Raw genomic sequence first — 15986 nt, forward strand, 5'->3', positions numbered from 1 at the left:
TTACTGCTGAAGGTTCTGTGTTTTAAAAGATGGTATCCAAATATTAAATTCAGCTCTGGCATGACTTGAATTTCCAACTGAATACATGGTCTGTGGAAAGAGTGGGAAAAGGGAGCTAAGAGATTCCATTGGCTCAGCAAGACAAATTCTCAGCGAGGTATCGGAGAATCTCTGGGACCTAGGAGCTGAATCTATAGTCACTGCCCTCGGAAGGGACAGGAAAGAAACTTGGGACTGGAAATTTCACCCGGTAACCCGCCAATATAAACCATTTCATTGGGCAAGTCGGTGAATAGAGAGCCCCATGTGATGAATGAACCACAGTGCAGGAAAGCCCAGCTTCAAACCTTGATCGGTATTATGTCAGTTGAAGTCAGCCAAGTTGTCTATAGCACACGCTACACAGCCTTCAACAACTCTGGGCTATGGCAGGGACGAGAAAGAGCACTTCAGGGATGGATAAACAGTTTTGCAGCCGCTCCTTCAACAGTGATGTCATAAATTTCACATGAAGGTTGATCTGCCTGGTGTCAGATATGAAGGTGCAGTGATGTGTATGACATGAAAGTCATACACATGCATCCAGGACAATTAAGCATGCCTGATCCTGATCATAACCTCCGCCACAAAGCTTTGTCTGGTGCCTACGTGCAAATGACAGGATCAAGCTGGCCAATAATGCCTTCCCAAAATCAAAAATCCTGCTAATAACCATGCTTAGCAGCTCCTGTGGATAGCCAAGAGCTGGAAAAGGAACCGGTTTCAAGAGATGAAAAGCAGAAGGGAGGGGGTAGAGGGGAGGGGGAAGAGGGGTAGAGGGGTAGAGGGGTAGAGGGGAAGAGGGGAAGAGGGGAAGAGGGGAAGAGGGGAAGAGGGGTAGAGGGGAAGAGGGGAAGAGGGGTGGAGGGGAAGAGGGGAGGAGGGGAAGAGGGGAGGAGGGGAAGAGGGGAGGAGGGGAAGAGGGGCGGAGGGAGGGGCAGAGGGGAGGGCGGAGGGGAAGAGGGGCGGAGGGGAAGAGGGGCGGAGGGGAAGAGGGGGAGGGGCAGAGGGGAGGGGCAGAGGGGAGGGGCAGAGGGGAGGGGCAGAGGGGAGGGGCAGAGGGGAGGGGCAGAGGGGAGGGGCAGAGGGGAGGGGCAGAGGGGAGGGGCAGAGGGGAGGGGCAGAGGGGAGGGGCAGAGGGGAGGGGCAGAGGGGAGGGGCAGAGGGGAGGGGCAGAGGGGAGGGGCAGAGGGGAGGGGCAGAGGGGAGGGGCAGAGGGGAGGGGCAGAGGGGAGGGGCAGAGGGGAGGGGCAGAGGGGAGGGGCAGAGGGGAGGGGCAGAGGGGAGGGGCAGAGGGGAGGGGCAGAGGGGAGGGGCAGAGGGGAGGGGCAGAGGGGAGGGGCAGAGGGGAGGGGCAGAGGGGAGGGGCAGAGGGGAGGGGCAGAGGGGAGGGGCAGAGGGGAGGGGCAGAGGGGAGGGGCAGAGGGGAGGGGCAGAGGGGAGGGGCAGAGGGGAGGGGCAGAGGGGAGGGGCAGAGGGGAGGGGCAGAGGGGAGGGGCAGAGGGGAGGGGCAGAGGGGAGGGGCAGAGGGGAGGGGCAGAGGGGAGGGGCAGAGGGGAGGGGCAGAGGGGAGGGGCAGAGGGGAGGGGCAGAGGGGAGGGGCAGAGGGGAGGGGCAGAGGGGAGGGGCAGAGGGGAGGGGCAGAGGGGAGGGGCAGAGGGGAGGGGCAGAGGGGAGGGGCAGAGGGGAGGGGCAGAGGGGAGGGGCAGAGGGGAGGGGCAGAGGGGAGGGGCAGAGGGGAGGGGCAGAGGGGAGGGGCAGAGGGGAGGGGCAGAGGGGAGGGGCAGAGGGGAGGGGCAGAGGGGAGGGGCAGAGGGGAGGGGCAGAGGGGAGGGGCAGAGGGGAGGGGCAGAGGGGAGGGGCAGAGGGGAGGGGCAGAGGGGAGGGGCAGAGGGGAGGGGCAGAGGGGAGGGGCAGAGGGGAGGGGCAGAGGGGAGGGGCAGAGGGGAGGGGCAGAGGGGAGGGGCAGAGGGGAGGGGCAGAGGGGAGGGGCAGAGGGGAGGGGCAGAGGGGAGGGGCAGAGGGGAGGGGCAGAGGGGAGGGGCAGAGGGGAGGGGCAGAGGGGAGGGGCAGAGGGGAGGGGCAGAGGGGAGGGGCAGAGGGGAGGGGCAGAGGGGAGGGGCAGAGGGGAGGGGCAGAGGGGAGGGGCAGAGGGGAGGGGCAGAGGGGAGGGGCAGAGGGGAGGGGCAGAGGGGAGGGGCAGAGGGGAGGGGCAGAGGGGAGGGGCAGAGGGGAGGGGCAGAGGGGAGGGGCAGAGGGGAGGGGCAGAGGGGAGGGGCAGAGGGGAGGGGCAGAGGGGAGGGGCAGAGGGGAGGGGCAGAGGGGAGGGGCAGAGGGGAGGGGCAGAGGGGAGGGGCAGAGGGGAGGGGCAGAGGGGAGGGGCAGAGGGGAGGGGCAGAGGGGAGGGGCAGAGGGGAGGGGCAGAGGGGAGGGGCAGAGGGGAGGGGCAGAGGGGAGGGGCAGAGGGGAGGGGCAGAGGGGAGGGGCAGAGGGGAGGGGCAGAGGGGAGGGGCAGAGGGGAGGGGCAGAGGGGAGGGGCAGAGGGGAGGGGCAGAGGGGAGGGGCAGAGGGGAGGGGCAGAGGGGAGGGGCAGAGGGGAGGGGCAGAGGGGAGGGGCAGAGGGGAGGGGCAGAGGGGAGGGGCAGAGGGGAGGGGCAGAGGGGAGGGGCAGAGGGGAGGGGCAGAGGGGAGGGGCAGAGGGGAGGGGCAGAGGGGAGGGGCAGAGGGGAGGGGCAGAGGGGAGGGGCAGAGGGGAGGGGCAGAGGGGAGGGGCAGAGGGGAGGGGCAGAGGGGAGGGGCAGAGGGGAGGGGCAGAGGGGAGGGGCAGAGGGGAGGGGCAGAGGGGAGGGGCAGAGGGGAGGGGCAGAGGGGAGGGGCAGAGGGGAGGGGCAGAGGGGAGGGGCAGAGGGGAGGGGCAGAGGGGAGGGGCAGAGGGGAGGGGCAGAGGGGAGGGGCAGAGGGGAGGGGCAGAGGGGAGGGGCAGAGGGGAGGGGCAGAGGGGAGGGGCAGAGGGGAGGGGCAGAGGGGAGGGGCAGAGGGGAGGGGCAGAGGGGAGGGGCAGAGGGGAGGGGCAGAGGGGAGGGGCAGAGGGGAGGGGCAGAGGGGAGGGGCAGAGGGGAGGGGCAGAGGGGAGGGGCAGAGGGGAGGGGCAGAGGGGAGGGGCAGAGGGGAGGGGCAGAGGGGAGGGGCAGAGGGGAGGGGCAGAGGGGAGGGGCAGAGGGGAGGGGCAGAGGGGAGGGGCAGAGGGGAGGGGCAGAGGGGAGGGGCAGAGGGGAGGGGCAGAGGGGAGGGGCAGAGGGGAGGGGCAGAGGGGAGGGGCAGAGGGGAGGGGCAGAGGGGAGGGGCAGAGGGGAGGGGCAGAGGGGAGGGGCAGAGGGGAGGGGCAGAGGGGAGGGGCAGAGGGGAGGGGCAGAGGGGAGGGGCAGAGGGGAGGGGCAGAGGGGAGGGGCAGAGGGGAGGGGCAGAGGGGAGGGGCAGAGGGGAGGGGCAGAGGGGAGGGGCAGAGGGGAGGGGCAGAGGGGAGGGGCAGAGGGGAGGGGCAGAGGGGAGGGGCAGAGGGGAGGGGCAGAGGGGAGGGGCAGAGGGGAGGGGCAGAGGGGAGGGGCAGAGGGGAGGGGCAGAGGGGAGGGGCAGAGGGGAGGGGCAGAGGGGAGGGGCAGAGGGGAGGGGCAGAGGGGAGGGGCAGAGGGGAGGGGCAGAGGGGAGGGGCAGAGGGGAGGGGCAGAGGGGAGGGGCAGAGGGGAGGGGCAGAGGGGAGGGGCAGAGGGGAGGGGCAGAGGGGAGGGGCAGAGGGGAGGGGCAGAGGGGAGGGGCAGAGGGGAGGGGCAGAGGGGAGGGGCAGAGGGGAGGGGCAGAGGGGAGGGGCAGAGGGGAGGGGCAGAGGGGAGGGGCAGAGGGGAGGGGCAGAGGGGAGGGGCAGAGGGGAGGGGCAGAGGGGAGGGGCAGAGGGGAGGGGCAGAGGGAGGGGCAGAGGGGAGGGGCAGAGGGGAGGGGCAGAGGGGAGGGGCAGAGGGGAGGGGCAGAGGGGAGGGGCAGAGGGAGGGGCAGAGGGGAGGGGCAGAGGGGAGGGGCAGAGGGGAGGGGCAGAGGGGAGGGGCAGAGGGGAGGGGCAGAGGGGAGGGGCAGAGGGGAGGGGCAGAGGGGAGGGCAGAGGGGAGGGGCAGAGGGGAGGGGCAGAGGGGAGGGGCAGAGGGGAGGGGCAGAGGGGAGGGGCAGAGGGGAGGGGCAGAGGGGAGGGGCAGAGGGGAGGGGCAGAGGGGAGGGGCAGAGGGGAGGGGCAGAGGGGAGGGGCAGAGGGGAGGGGCAGAGGGGAGGGGCAGAGGGGAGGGGCAGAGGGGAGGGGCAGAGGGGAGGGGCAGAGGGGAGGGGCAGAGGGGAGGGGCAGAGGGGAGGGGCAGAGGGGAGGGGCAGAGGGGAGGGGCAGAGGGGAGGGGCAGAGAGGGAGGGGGAGAGAGGGAGGGGGAGAGAGGGAGGGGGAGAGAGGGAGGGGGAGAGAGGGAGGGGGAGAGAGGGAGGGGGAGAGAGGGAGGGGGAGAGAGGGAGGGGGAGAGAGGGAGGGGGAGAGAGGGAGGGGGAGAGAGGGAGGGGGAGAGAGGGAGGGGGAGAGAGGGAGGGGGAGAGAGGGAGGGGGAGAGAGGGAGGGGGAGAGAGGGAGGGGGAGAGAGGGAGGGGGAGAGAGGGAGGGGGAGAGAGGGAGGGGGAGAGAGGGAGGGGGAGAGAGGGAGGGGGAGAGAGGGAGGGGGAGAGAGGGAGGGGGAGAGAGGGAGGGGGAGAGAGGGAGGGGGAGAGAGGGAGGGGGAGAGAGGGAGGGGGAGAGAGGGAGGGGGAGAGAGGGAGGGGGAGAGAGGGAGGGGGAGAGAGGGAGGGGGAGAGAGGGAGGGGGAGAGAGGGAGGGGGAGAGAGGGAGGGGGAGAGAGGGAGGGGGGAGAGACGGGGAGGGGAGAGACGGGGAGGGGAGAGACGGGGAGGGGAGAGACGGGGAGGGAAGAGACGGGGAGGCAAGAGACGGGGAGGAGGGACGGGAGAGAGGGGAGGGAGAGAGGGGAGGGAGAGAGGGGAGGGAGGGGGAGGGAGGGGACGGGGAGGGAGGGACGGGGAGGGAGGGACGGGGAGGAGGGGGGAGGGAGGGGGGAGGGAGGGGGGAGGGAGGGGGAGGGAGGGGGAGGGAGGGGGAGGGAGGGGGAGGGAGGGGGAGGGAGGGGGAGGGAGGGGGAGGGAGGGGGTGGGGAGGGGGTGGGGAGGGGCGTGGGGAGGGGGGGGATGAGGGGGTGGGGAGGGGGTGGGATGAGGGGGGGGGATGAGGGGGTGGGGAGGGGGGATGAGGGGGTGGGGAGGGGGTGGGGAGGGGGTGGGATGAGGGGGTGGGGAGGGGGGGATGAGGGGGTGGGGAGGGGGTGGGGAGGGGGTGGGGAGGGGGTGGGGAGGGGGTGGGGAGGGGGTGGGGAGGGGGTGGGGAGGGGGTGGGGAGGGGGTGGGGAGGGGGGGACGAGGGGGTGGGGGGGGGTGGGGGGTTGGGGAGACGGGGGAGATAAATGACCAGGTAACCTGTTCTGCATTGATGGTGGTAGAGGGCTAAATATTGGTCAAAATATCAAGGTGAATTCCCCTGCTCTTTGAATTGTACCATGGAAGCTTTTAAAGCAAACCATTGGGAGAGACAGGATCATTGTTTTACATCTCAATTGACAGACTGCACCTGTCAACAGAGCAGCACTCCCTTGATACTGAAATAAGTAGTGAATCCCTAGATGATGTGCTCAAGTGTCTGGAGTGAGTCTTGAAACTTCTGAGACCGATTAATACTCTATGAGCCAATGCTGACATATTCTTCTCAAGTAATGGTCACTACTTGTTCTCACTCCAAATATCAGCTTACTTCACAGTTGGATATTTACGATGAACCTTAACAACAATACTCCATGTTATATAACACAAAAACATGTACAGCTAAATGTTTAGTGACCAATATATCCATAACATACTTTTAAAAGCTTCTGCCTGAGGGAACAATTACCTTGTGACAGGTATACACAGGCAGGCTCCATTATAAATGTGGATATGGAACCTGTGCATGACTTTAAAATGAGGACTGAATCAGATCTGCATGTCTCACTTCAATTGTCTCCACTCTCTGCCCCCACTTCACTTTTAGACTGAAGCGAATCTTGACTCCTTAAAGGGGGAAGGTATTCCAATAAAGGTATCAAAGGATATGGAGCCACAGTTACACAGAATTTACAAACACAGAAACAGCTAATTCAGCCCAACTGGTCCATGTTGGTCTTTACACTCCACACAGTCCTTCTCCCATCCCTTTTCCTCTCATCTTATCAGCTTATCCTTCTCTGTCTTTCTCCCTCACATATTTATCCAGCTGCCCCTTAAACATATCTAAGTAATTCATCTCAACCACTCCCTGTGGGAAGTCTGGGAGTTGGAAGGCTGCTGTGGTTCCACTTTGGACATTTCAGATGAGCATGGTGGGTGACCTCAGGCTGCTTTGAGCCTTGAGGTCCCAGATACCGACTACAACATCTTGACATGAGCCAAGGCAGTCTGGCCCACCTGACAATGCAGAACCAACAAGAACACTGGTAAAGTGAGTGTGAATGATGTGACCATACAGATCAGCCATGATCTCATGATCTCAATCAATGATGGAATAGGCTTGAAGGGCCGAATGCCCTCTTCCTGTTCCTACTAACAACAGCTCAATCACAGGATGATTCAAAAATTCCTATAAACACCCCTGTATTCGGCATTTGCTGCACTTAACTTATATCAGCTTTCATTTTTGTTAAATAATAATTCAATTTGAAGCATTTAGCACAGTCTTACTACAATTGAGACCAGGGCAACCCTGGTAAGATTATAAAGACACCAATTAAAACGTTATAAATATTTAGGCAAATATTTCTAAATGCAACTTTGTTTTTAAAAAGTACGCTGAATAAATAATGATGAAGAAAGCTGGTCTACTACTCAGACACTAACCTGACTCACTGGAACCTGCCATATTCACAACCTGGTAACTCCCTCACAACGCCCGAACCGGAAGTGCAAGACGAAACCCCGCCCTTCGATCTTTGACCTTCATGATTGATTATTTTGCTCTCCTGCTCAGACGTCGAACCAGCATAATTTCGTTGTATTTAAGAGCGAGGGAAATGTTAATCATGTTCTTATCTGTACGTGAAGTTGTATCTACAATAACGGTACGGGCTGTAAACAAACTGGAAAACAGTCAGCCCTGGCTCTCCCTCCATGATTGTGAGGGGCAAAAGCTCATTTTTGATGGATTTTTCCCCTTTATCCTGCCCTGTGCTTTAAACAAAAAGTTATTTCTGGTGAAAATGTCGAGATTTTATTCTCAGCCTTTAGCAATAGTCGACAAAAGTCAAAATTTAAAAATGTTTTTCTTACACACAAACTGCTCTGCCCCGCAGAAATATGGCAACGATTTCCGTTAGCATCAAAAAGGTCCCGCCTCTGCCCGTCGATGATTGGGTTAAATGCTGCAGTGGCATCCAAATCCGAGATGTGATTGGACAACGTGGTGTCAGTCATTCTATCGGGCTCCGCCTTTGGCTGAGTCCTATAACTTTAGGTGCTCTGACTGTGGGGGTTTATTTGGAGGATCTTTGGACAGCTGGGCAACAAGGAAAATGTTGGCGATTTTACGACGCGCTGTGGTAAGTGGCAAATATTTTCTTTTAGCCGTGGCTTTTGCAGACCTGTGTTTGTGCCTCAACATCAGTTGGTGGTGATCTGGGCTATCTTGGTAGCCCTGCTGTGGCTTCGGGCCATGGTGACCAGGAAAGCCCAGGTCCCCATCCCTATACTGAGTTAAGTGATCACACCTGGCAGAGCTAGGGGCATCTACAATTGGCCTCAGTGCTCCTGAGCCACCGTTGCCCTCTGCTGAAGAGCGTGTGTAAAATAATAGCTGGACTGTGGTCCCTATCGTGGTAGAATGGCCTGCTCACAGTAACCAGGTTTACCCAGACAGTATGGCCACTTGGGTGAAGCAGTTTTGGGAGTGGGATACCCAGAGCCTTTAAAATTAAGCAGAACTGTGTGTGTTTCTTTAACGGGTTTTTTTAGCATCTACCTATTCTGTTGATGAATATCTCCCAATCTTTGCAACCATTCTCTTTCCCTTTTCCTGATTTATCAGAAATAAGGCATATGAATTGATGAGCTGAATCCTCACTTTTCTCAGTGCTGAATGTAGCCCTTTCTTCCAACAAAAGGGCAGGTTTCCATCCTTGACCTCAATTCATTGACCTCAAATGGGAATTGTGCTTGTATTGAGTTTAAACAAGTTTGGAGTGAATTTTTGGAACCCTTTCAACAACCCACCCCCCATTTGTCCCCTTGCAATGATTGAACATTTTGCAGACACTGCTTATCCAGACTTGTCGATTACTGGGGAACACTACAAGGTGGCCAGCAACTGAAGAATCACACTCCAGAAGTTAAGGAGTCAGAGGAGGAGGGGGAGGAACACTATACCTAACTTAAGATCCAGGGTTAAATCCTGAACTACAGAAGACTTTTCACTTCATTCTAGTAATTTGAGAGCATACGCTCAATCGAGTTCAGATCAGAAAGCCTGCAGGGTGTGCTGTGAAGTTTTTTCTGTCTTTGCTTTCCTCCAGATTATGTCCTGATCCATTACCATTGTGTCTAATAAGTTTTAATTTGGAACCAACCAAGTATATTACCAATTAAAGATTAATATGCAGATCAGTTCTTATTAGTTTAGAAAGCAAAGAACAAATCCCATATCCATCAGTAGATCTGACTGAAGATTTATTTGATTACAAGGGTTAGATTACAAAGGAAATGATGGATTGAATAGCCCCACTCTCCACATTTCACAACCTTTACCAGTCAACCTTGTTAGTGAGAGCCAGGTCCTGAAACTGAAGAAATTAACTATTAAATGTGGAGCTTGACGACCTTGCGTTTCCATAGCACCTGGCATTTACTCAGATTGTCCCAAAGTGACTTGTGGCTAAACACAGCAACCAATTTGTAAACAGCAAGATCCCACATTCAGCTGCGACCAGTTAATCTGTTTCTGATGTTGGTTGAGGGATAAATATTGGTCCAGGGCACCACAGAGATCTCCTCTGCATTGTGGCCTTGGGATCTTTGACAATTAACCTGAAAAGGTAGACAGGACCTTGGCTTAATGTCTCTTCTGAAAGGCAGCACCTCTGACAATGTAGCACTCACTCAGTACTTCACAGAAGTATCAGCCTAGGCGATTTGAGACCCAGGACCATTTGATTCAGAAAAGAGAATGCTACCTACTGAACCAAGTTAACATTTCATTAAGGATTGAAGCATCCTCAATTGGATTTACAAAGATACGAGTGAGGAACAGGAGTAGGCCATTCAGCCCCTCGAGCCTGCTCTGTTTCTGTAAAATGCAACAATGCATTACCACCTGTATGTGGCACAGAACCATTAGTAGAACATTCCAGCATACTGAATATTCGTGCCAATGTGCATGACAAAATGAAATGTCTGCTGGTTTTTTTGTCCATTTGCCCTTGACTTTTAGGACTTGTATTCCTGATCTTCAGTTTTTAGGTTTACTGAGCATGGCATTTCCTCCCAGCCACAAAGAGGAATAGTCCTGCCACTTAGAATAAAATAATGACTGAACAATTGGCTGAACAATTCTGCCGAGCACACCGTCCTCCTGGCTTCGTTATAAAGGGCATGGTGTTGTATTAATAGTGGTTTCAAACCAGATATAGCTCTCTGCATAACTAAGGATTGTAGACAGTGGTCTGACATTTCTCTCTGGGTCTTCTTATTTCCCCAGTGACAGCTGCATCTTCACAAGATGCCTGCCATTGCTGACCGTTTGTTTCCCTGCCTCTGTCAGTTGAAATCAATGTTGAATATAAAAATCTCATTGTCTGCCAGGTTCCAGGTTTGATTTCCCCCTGTCTCTGCCAAGTTCATGTGATAAACTTGACTCTCCCATTATCTTTATTGCCTCTGGATTAGGGAAGGAAACTTCAGCCACGTTTGTTGCCCTGATCACCAGTCCTAGAAACTGTCTGTGAGTTAGCTTTGAGAGAGATCACAATTACGGAACAATAACTCAACATCGCTATCTAGACTCCTGCTTGAAGAATAGAGGTGGTTGACATATGACAACTTAGGAATAGGCAGAGGCCATTCAGCCCCTCGCTTGTTCTGGCATTCAGTTAGATCATGACTGATCTGTATCTCAATTCCCTCTTCCTGCCTTGGTGCCTTAATCCTAATACCCAACAAAAATTGGAAAATGAAATAGAGCCTCAGCAGAAGTCAGCACCTTAAGAGATGGGAATGAAAAAATAATAGAAGTTGGGTTTTTTATTGACCAATCCAGAACATTTTCCAAGTGTTAATTCCACCATCATAATATCTCCCTCTTCGATTCAGTGTAGATTTTTATGTATCTGCCCCTGGTGGAAATGTTTGTGCTAAAATACACCTTTGACCAAAAGTCCATCGGATAGTGGTCTGCATGTAACTTTCTCAAGGCCCTTCGGTAAAAGGAGATGGTAGATCCTGTCGGATGATTCCCTGAGCAGTCTGTCAGTCATTTGCCAGAATTCCTCATCACCAGAACTTTCAAATGAGCCTTGAGACATAGTTTATTTGGTGGTGAGAAGGGCCCTCCCTTTCAGATCCTTCCTGAACGCTCGGAGTCTCACCACCTCCACACATTCCCCTCAGAGTGGCTGTGGTGGGGAAGAGACGGCCACCCATCTCCTTCAGGAATGTGCCTTTGCAAAGCAGGTCTGGGAAGAGACGCAGTGATTTTTGTTGAGTTCCATCCTGCGCAGCTCCATGACACAGGACTCTGTGCTCTTGGGCTATTCCCATTGGGGGACACACCGAGACAAACATCAACTGCAGCTAGAGGACCATCAACTCTGTGAAAGATGTTTTTTGGTCTGCCCGAAACTTGTTGGTCTTTCAACACAAAGAGTTGTCCACAACTGAGTGTTGCAGACTGGCACATTCCTGGTTCCAGGATTCCGTGCTGAGGGATGCGCTAAATCTTGGGATGGTGACCACAAAAGCTCAATGGGGAAAGGCCACACTCCTTAAGGCCCTCCTGCCGTAATGCACGTAGAACCCTTCTGATTGTATGTTTGATATGAAATGTATATTGTAAATGTAAGCTATAATTGTAAGTATAGTGAGGCACCTCGAGTGCCACATTCTGTATTGAAAGAATTTGAACTGTATTGCACTTTATGTAATGTTGAATTTAAATTGTTATGTAATGTATTTTTACAAAATTTTATGAATAAAATATATTTGAGAAAAACAAAAGTTTTCTTAGCAGCTTCCTCTCCTGTCAGGGTTTTTGTAGAGCTGGGCACACAGAGGCATTGGTCGTCCTCCAGGGCCTCACCCCCTGGGGATCCGGGGGTCGGGATGATGGGGAGGCTGGTTATGGTGTGATGACCATGGGGCATCACAGCTGATGCCAATCCTTTGCCATCCATATCAGTTGTGATCAGGAGCAGGAAACTGGCATTCAGCAGATCAGTCAGTACCTACAGAGAGAGCTGACTAGTTAATGTTTCTACAGTAGCCCGTTTTGTCAGAACTGAATTTCCCCACATCCCTGGGGCACTGACTCAGTTGTATGAATCCTGCTATTAGCCTGGCTGAGGGTTCGAAGTCGGGACTTTCTCTTCGCGCTGATCAGCATTCTTTGCCAAAGTTCCCAGTTTGCTGAGAGAGCCAGCACAGCCATGATGGCCAGAGTGGCCGCCTACTGTGCTGTGAAATTCTATGATCCCTCCACGCCCCCTGACCTTGTAAAGTCTGCAATGACTCCTTTGAAGAATGGTCAGGGAATGGGAATTTTCAGCTGCGCCACTCCAAAGTCTGGATTGTATTGATATCAACAGTCAAATATCTGGTCTTTTTCTTTTTATTTTATTTTTGTTTTTGACAGATTTAGAACGAGGGAGGAGAAGGCTGTTAAACACAGCCCTCATTACATGTGTGTATCATTTCAATCCCAGATTAACTCCTCTGGAGTGGAATTAAAGGGTCTGTGCTTTTGGCTTTTATGTTTATGTTTCCACGATGGATAGAAAGAAGGATTTCCTGAAGGTACAGTTTGAATTATTACGAATCAAAATCTGTCGAGAACAAAGCAGGGGCCAGCTCCTTTGACTAACACAAAACTGATGTTCCATTTCTTTTAACATTCTGTCTGCTTTAATCACTTTGCTAGTTATTCCAGGGTTAGAAAACCAAGTTCTGTATTCAGACAGTATTGCAGTGTTAGGAAGGGAAACAATAGCTGAAGTAAGGAAGTACTCTGCCCATGTTGGAACTGAGCTGTAGATACCAGGAAGGATCCCATGGAATCAAAAATTGTTCCATGTGGAGTCAGCTGATTTCGAGTTTTGGAGATGGGGTAGGTGGGCGTTCCAACTGGTTTCAATGCCGTTACACTGGGGTGAGGGTGGGGGTGTTAGAGGGGGAGATCACTGAGGTCCTACTCCCAATCACTGAACAGTGACCCCTGCTGGAAAATGATTGTGTGGATTCAGGCTGGGGAACGATTAGGTTTTTTCATTCATTCATTCTTGGCCTATGGGCAAGGCAGCACTTATTGCCCAGCCCTAATTGCCCTTGAGAAGGTGGTGGTGAGCTGCCTTCTTGAACCACTGAGTCCTTGTGCTGTTAGGGAGGGAATTCCAGGATTTTGACCCAGCGACAGTGAAGGAACAGCGATATATTTTCAAGTCAGGATGGTGTGTGACTTAGAGAGGAACTTGCTGTGATGCTGCTACTGTTTAATAACATGACAACAATCACCATCTTGGCTCGAGTGAAGAATGGCTACATGGATGAGACACTGAGGGGAGAAATATGAGGCAATTTGTTTTGTTTTTTTTAATTGACTTAGGCACCAGATTTGTCCTCCTGATGTTGGTGTAAGTCACAGAGCAGTTGGTAATTTCTGTTTTGCCAAAGAGGCCAAATCTCAGTGAGCACCCAGTGGAAATGGCTTAAGGTGAACTTGACTTTCCTTCATTTAGCCCATCGTGACTGTGCAGATAGCTCTTTGAAAGAGCCTAACAGTTAGCTCTGTCCCTGCCTTTTCAATCATTCCCCCAACTAAAATACCATTTCAATCTGTGCAGTTTTTGTTTGTAACTAGGAGCCCTAACTCATGAAATCAACACTTTACTGACCCCTGTCCAGCACATCAATGCCTCTCTGAAGGTAGGTCATCAAACTGCATGCAAAATGCACTCCCTGTTTATCTGGGAGATGTATGTATGTTCAAAGCAGAGGTCGATGGTTTTCTAGATACCAATGACATTAAGGAATACAGGGATAGTGTGGGGTAATGGCATTGTGTTAGAAGATCAGCCATGATATAGTTAAATTGTGGGTTAGGCTCGAGGGGCTGAATGGCCAACTCCTGCTTCTATGTTCCTATGTTTGAAATAACAACAATTGTAATCCATTGAGGCACATCCTTGTCCTAGAATGTCTTTGACAGGAGCTTCTCATTGACTGGAGGCTTACAGTGAAAGATCAGAGCATACACACCATCCTTAAGTTGCTGCAGAAGATTCATTGTGTACACTATATGCCTCATAGCATAATGGACATTATGCACAAGGGCAGCGATGCCAGCAGTACAGGGATTTCCTTGTAAACAGGCAAGGTTTTGGGGTGTTAACAACCTTTAAGTCTTTATTTTATCTTTCCTGATTTATGTAGTTCTACGGATGTTTATTATATGTTATTATGATGTATGTGGTGTCATATTTACTGTATTTTGCAATGATATGAAACCCAAAATCATGCCGAATTGGCTTGTGCCATTCATTGGCAGGAGCCATTCGCTGTCCTGCACAATGCCCATTGCCAACAACAAAAAATAATTTGCTGCACATCAAATAAAAGCGATGCAAATCCTGGCAAGTGTATATTCCAAAGAGGTCCACAGGCTGAAAGGAGCTTCAAGGATATAACGCTGGAGCTAAGCCATGGACTCGATGGGCTGAATGACCACCTTCTGTGCCATTATGACTGTTATCCCAGGTCTACAACCCTCTGGGGTCTCAGTGATGCACCAATTCTGGCCACTTGCACTGATTTTAGTTGCTATGCTATCAACAGATCTATCTTCAGCTGCTGAAGCCCGAAGCTGAAAAACTCCCTCCCTAAATCTCTCCACCTCTTTCTCCTCCTTTAAGACACACTTTTTTAAAGATTTACCTCTTTGACCAAACTTTTGATCACCTGTCTTAATATCTTCTTGTGTAGCTCAGTGTCAACCCAGTTGTTAACCCTCCTGTGAAGCATTGAGAAATTTTACTATATTAAAGCTGCTATATAAATGCACGTTGTTGTTAGTGTGCTACCTGTTTATAAACTCTTCTGTTTTTGTTATGTTTAGTTCCGAGCCACCTCAGTGAAGCCTGGCTGCTTGGTGAGGCCCATAGCTCCTACGAAGCAACCTGGACGGTACCTTGTCCATCAAAAATCTTTGCCTCGGCTGCCAGTTCCTCCTCTCCAACAGACTCTCGAACGCTACCTGCTGGCCTTGGAGCCCATCGTCAGCCAAGAGGAGTTAGAAAATACCAAACAAATAGTGAAGGAATTTGGCCAAAAGGGTGGAGTAGGAGAGAGGCTTCAAGCGAGCTTGGAAAGAAGAGCAAGGAAGACTGAGAACTGGGTACGATTTGAGTTACTTGGCTGTCATGAATATTTTTTTGACTGATTTGCCCAAATTGAGGAAAAAAAAGTGAGCTGTTGCTCGAAAAATTAAGACAGTCATCTCACCAGCGCTGTGTGTTGAGGTGCCAGTCAATTAAGGACAGCCAAACATCTGGAGAAACCTGTTGGTGTTAAACTAACCACATGATTGTCTCCAAATCAGAGAGCATAGAAGGAGGCCATTTGGCCCATCGTGCTTGTGCCGGCTCTTTGAAAAAGCTATCCAATTAATTCCACTAGCCTAACTCTTTGCCCGTAATCTTGAAAATCTCTACTTCTCAGCTATCTGCCTTTGTAGTCACGTTGGAAGAAATGCCTACCCTTAACCGGTTGTGTCCATGGCTCTGTTCAACCATCACCATGTCCCAGAATGATTACAGACAGAATCAATTCCCTAGATTGTGTTCTGATGTCAGTGTTCGCCTCTGCAGGGATAGAACATTCAAAATGGTTTCAGTGGGGCAGGGAAGCACAACACCAAGCTATGGTGGATGTGTTGGGGAGGCAGTAAAGAGCACACATCCCCAAAGATGCTCAACTAAAGAAGTCTGCTTATGGTGGGATGGGATGGTTAGGGGAAAATGAGTTCTCAGATGGGGTATCAGACACTAGTGTTTGTCCCAGCAGTCTGAGGACTGTAAAAGGAAATCAATATACACTGCTTTAGCAACGTCTGAGGGTCTTCATTGCCAAATACAAGACAGCTGGCTGGTGTGCTTGCCACCTAACCTGAGTTCCCATAACAAGATTTCAGCAGTGCTGAAGTACCACAGACATGAACCTACATTCTGCTGTTCTCTAGCATAGAACATTTCAGTGTGGGTGACCTTTCTACATTACTCATTAAAAGTTTCAGGAATAATTTCAGGGGCGGGATGGATGGAACTCCACATCCTGCTCGGTTTCTCTCGCTCTCTCACAGTAGATTATGCATTCGTAGTGGATCAATCCACTACCCAGTGAGGGATTGAGCCACTTGTTTTTCCAAATAGCCAGGCGGTGAAGGATAGAACTGGAGCCAATCTTTATGCACCTTCTATAAGCTTTTATTAACAGTGATATACGTTAGAAACATGCACCTCCTAACCTAGCCCCACAGTTTCAGTCTGTTCCTATTTAAAAGAGCACAAGTAAATCCCCAGTTAATGGACACTATCTGCATA

The 15986-nt window shown here is 53.2% G+C and overlaps 2 protein-coding genes across 4 annotated transcripts in view; one reads left to right on the top strand and one right to left on the bottom strand.

Moving 5' to 3' along the window:
* Window positions 1-7088, bottom strand: part of ptpa (protein phosphatase 2 phosphatase activator) — a 42145-nt gene extending 35057 nt beyond the window's left edge. The window contains exon 1 of the mRNA XM_041194461.1: window positions 7033-7088. Within this exon, the coding sequence (XP_041050395.1) occupies window positions 7033-7054 (22 nt within the window). The 5' untranslated portion in view covers window positions 7055-7088. The remainder of the gene's footprint in view (window positions 1-7032) is intronic.
* A 528-nt stretch (window positions 7089-7616) lies between these two features.
* crata (carnitine O-acetyltransferase a) overlaps window positions 7617-15986 on the top strand; it is a 47053-nt gene continuing 38683 nt past the window's right edge. For 2 of the 3 annotated variants that reach the window (XM_041193710.1, XM_041193712.1), the window contains exons 1-3: window positions 7621-7730; window positions 12029-12189; window positions 14504-14782. In XM_041193710.1, the coding sequence (XP_041049644.1) occupies window positions 12163-12189; window positions 14504-14782 (306 nt within the window). In that variant the 5' untranslated portion in view covers window positions 7621-7730; window positions 12029-12162. Of the gene's footprint in view, window positions 7731-12028; window positions 12190-14503; window positions 14783-15986 lie in introns of all 3 variants that reach the window. The other variant, XM_041193711.1, reaches the window with a different exon arrangement.

This window comes from Carcharodon carcharias, chromosome 8 (genome assembly GCF_017639515.1).
Source record: "Carcharodon carcharias isolate sCarCar2 chromosome 8, sCarCar2.pri, whole genome shotgun sequence".
Lineage (NCBI taxonomy): Eukaryota > Metazoa > Chordata > Chondrichthyes > Lamniformes > Lamnidae > Carcharodon > Carcharodon carcharias.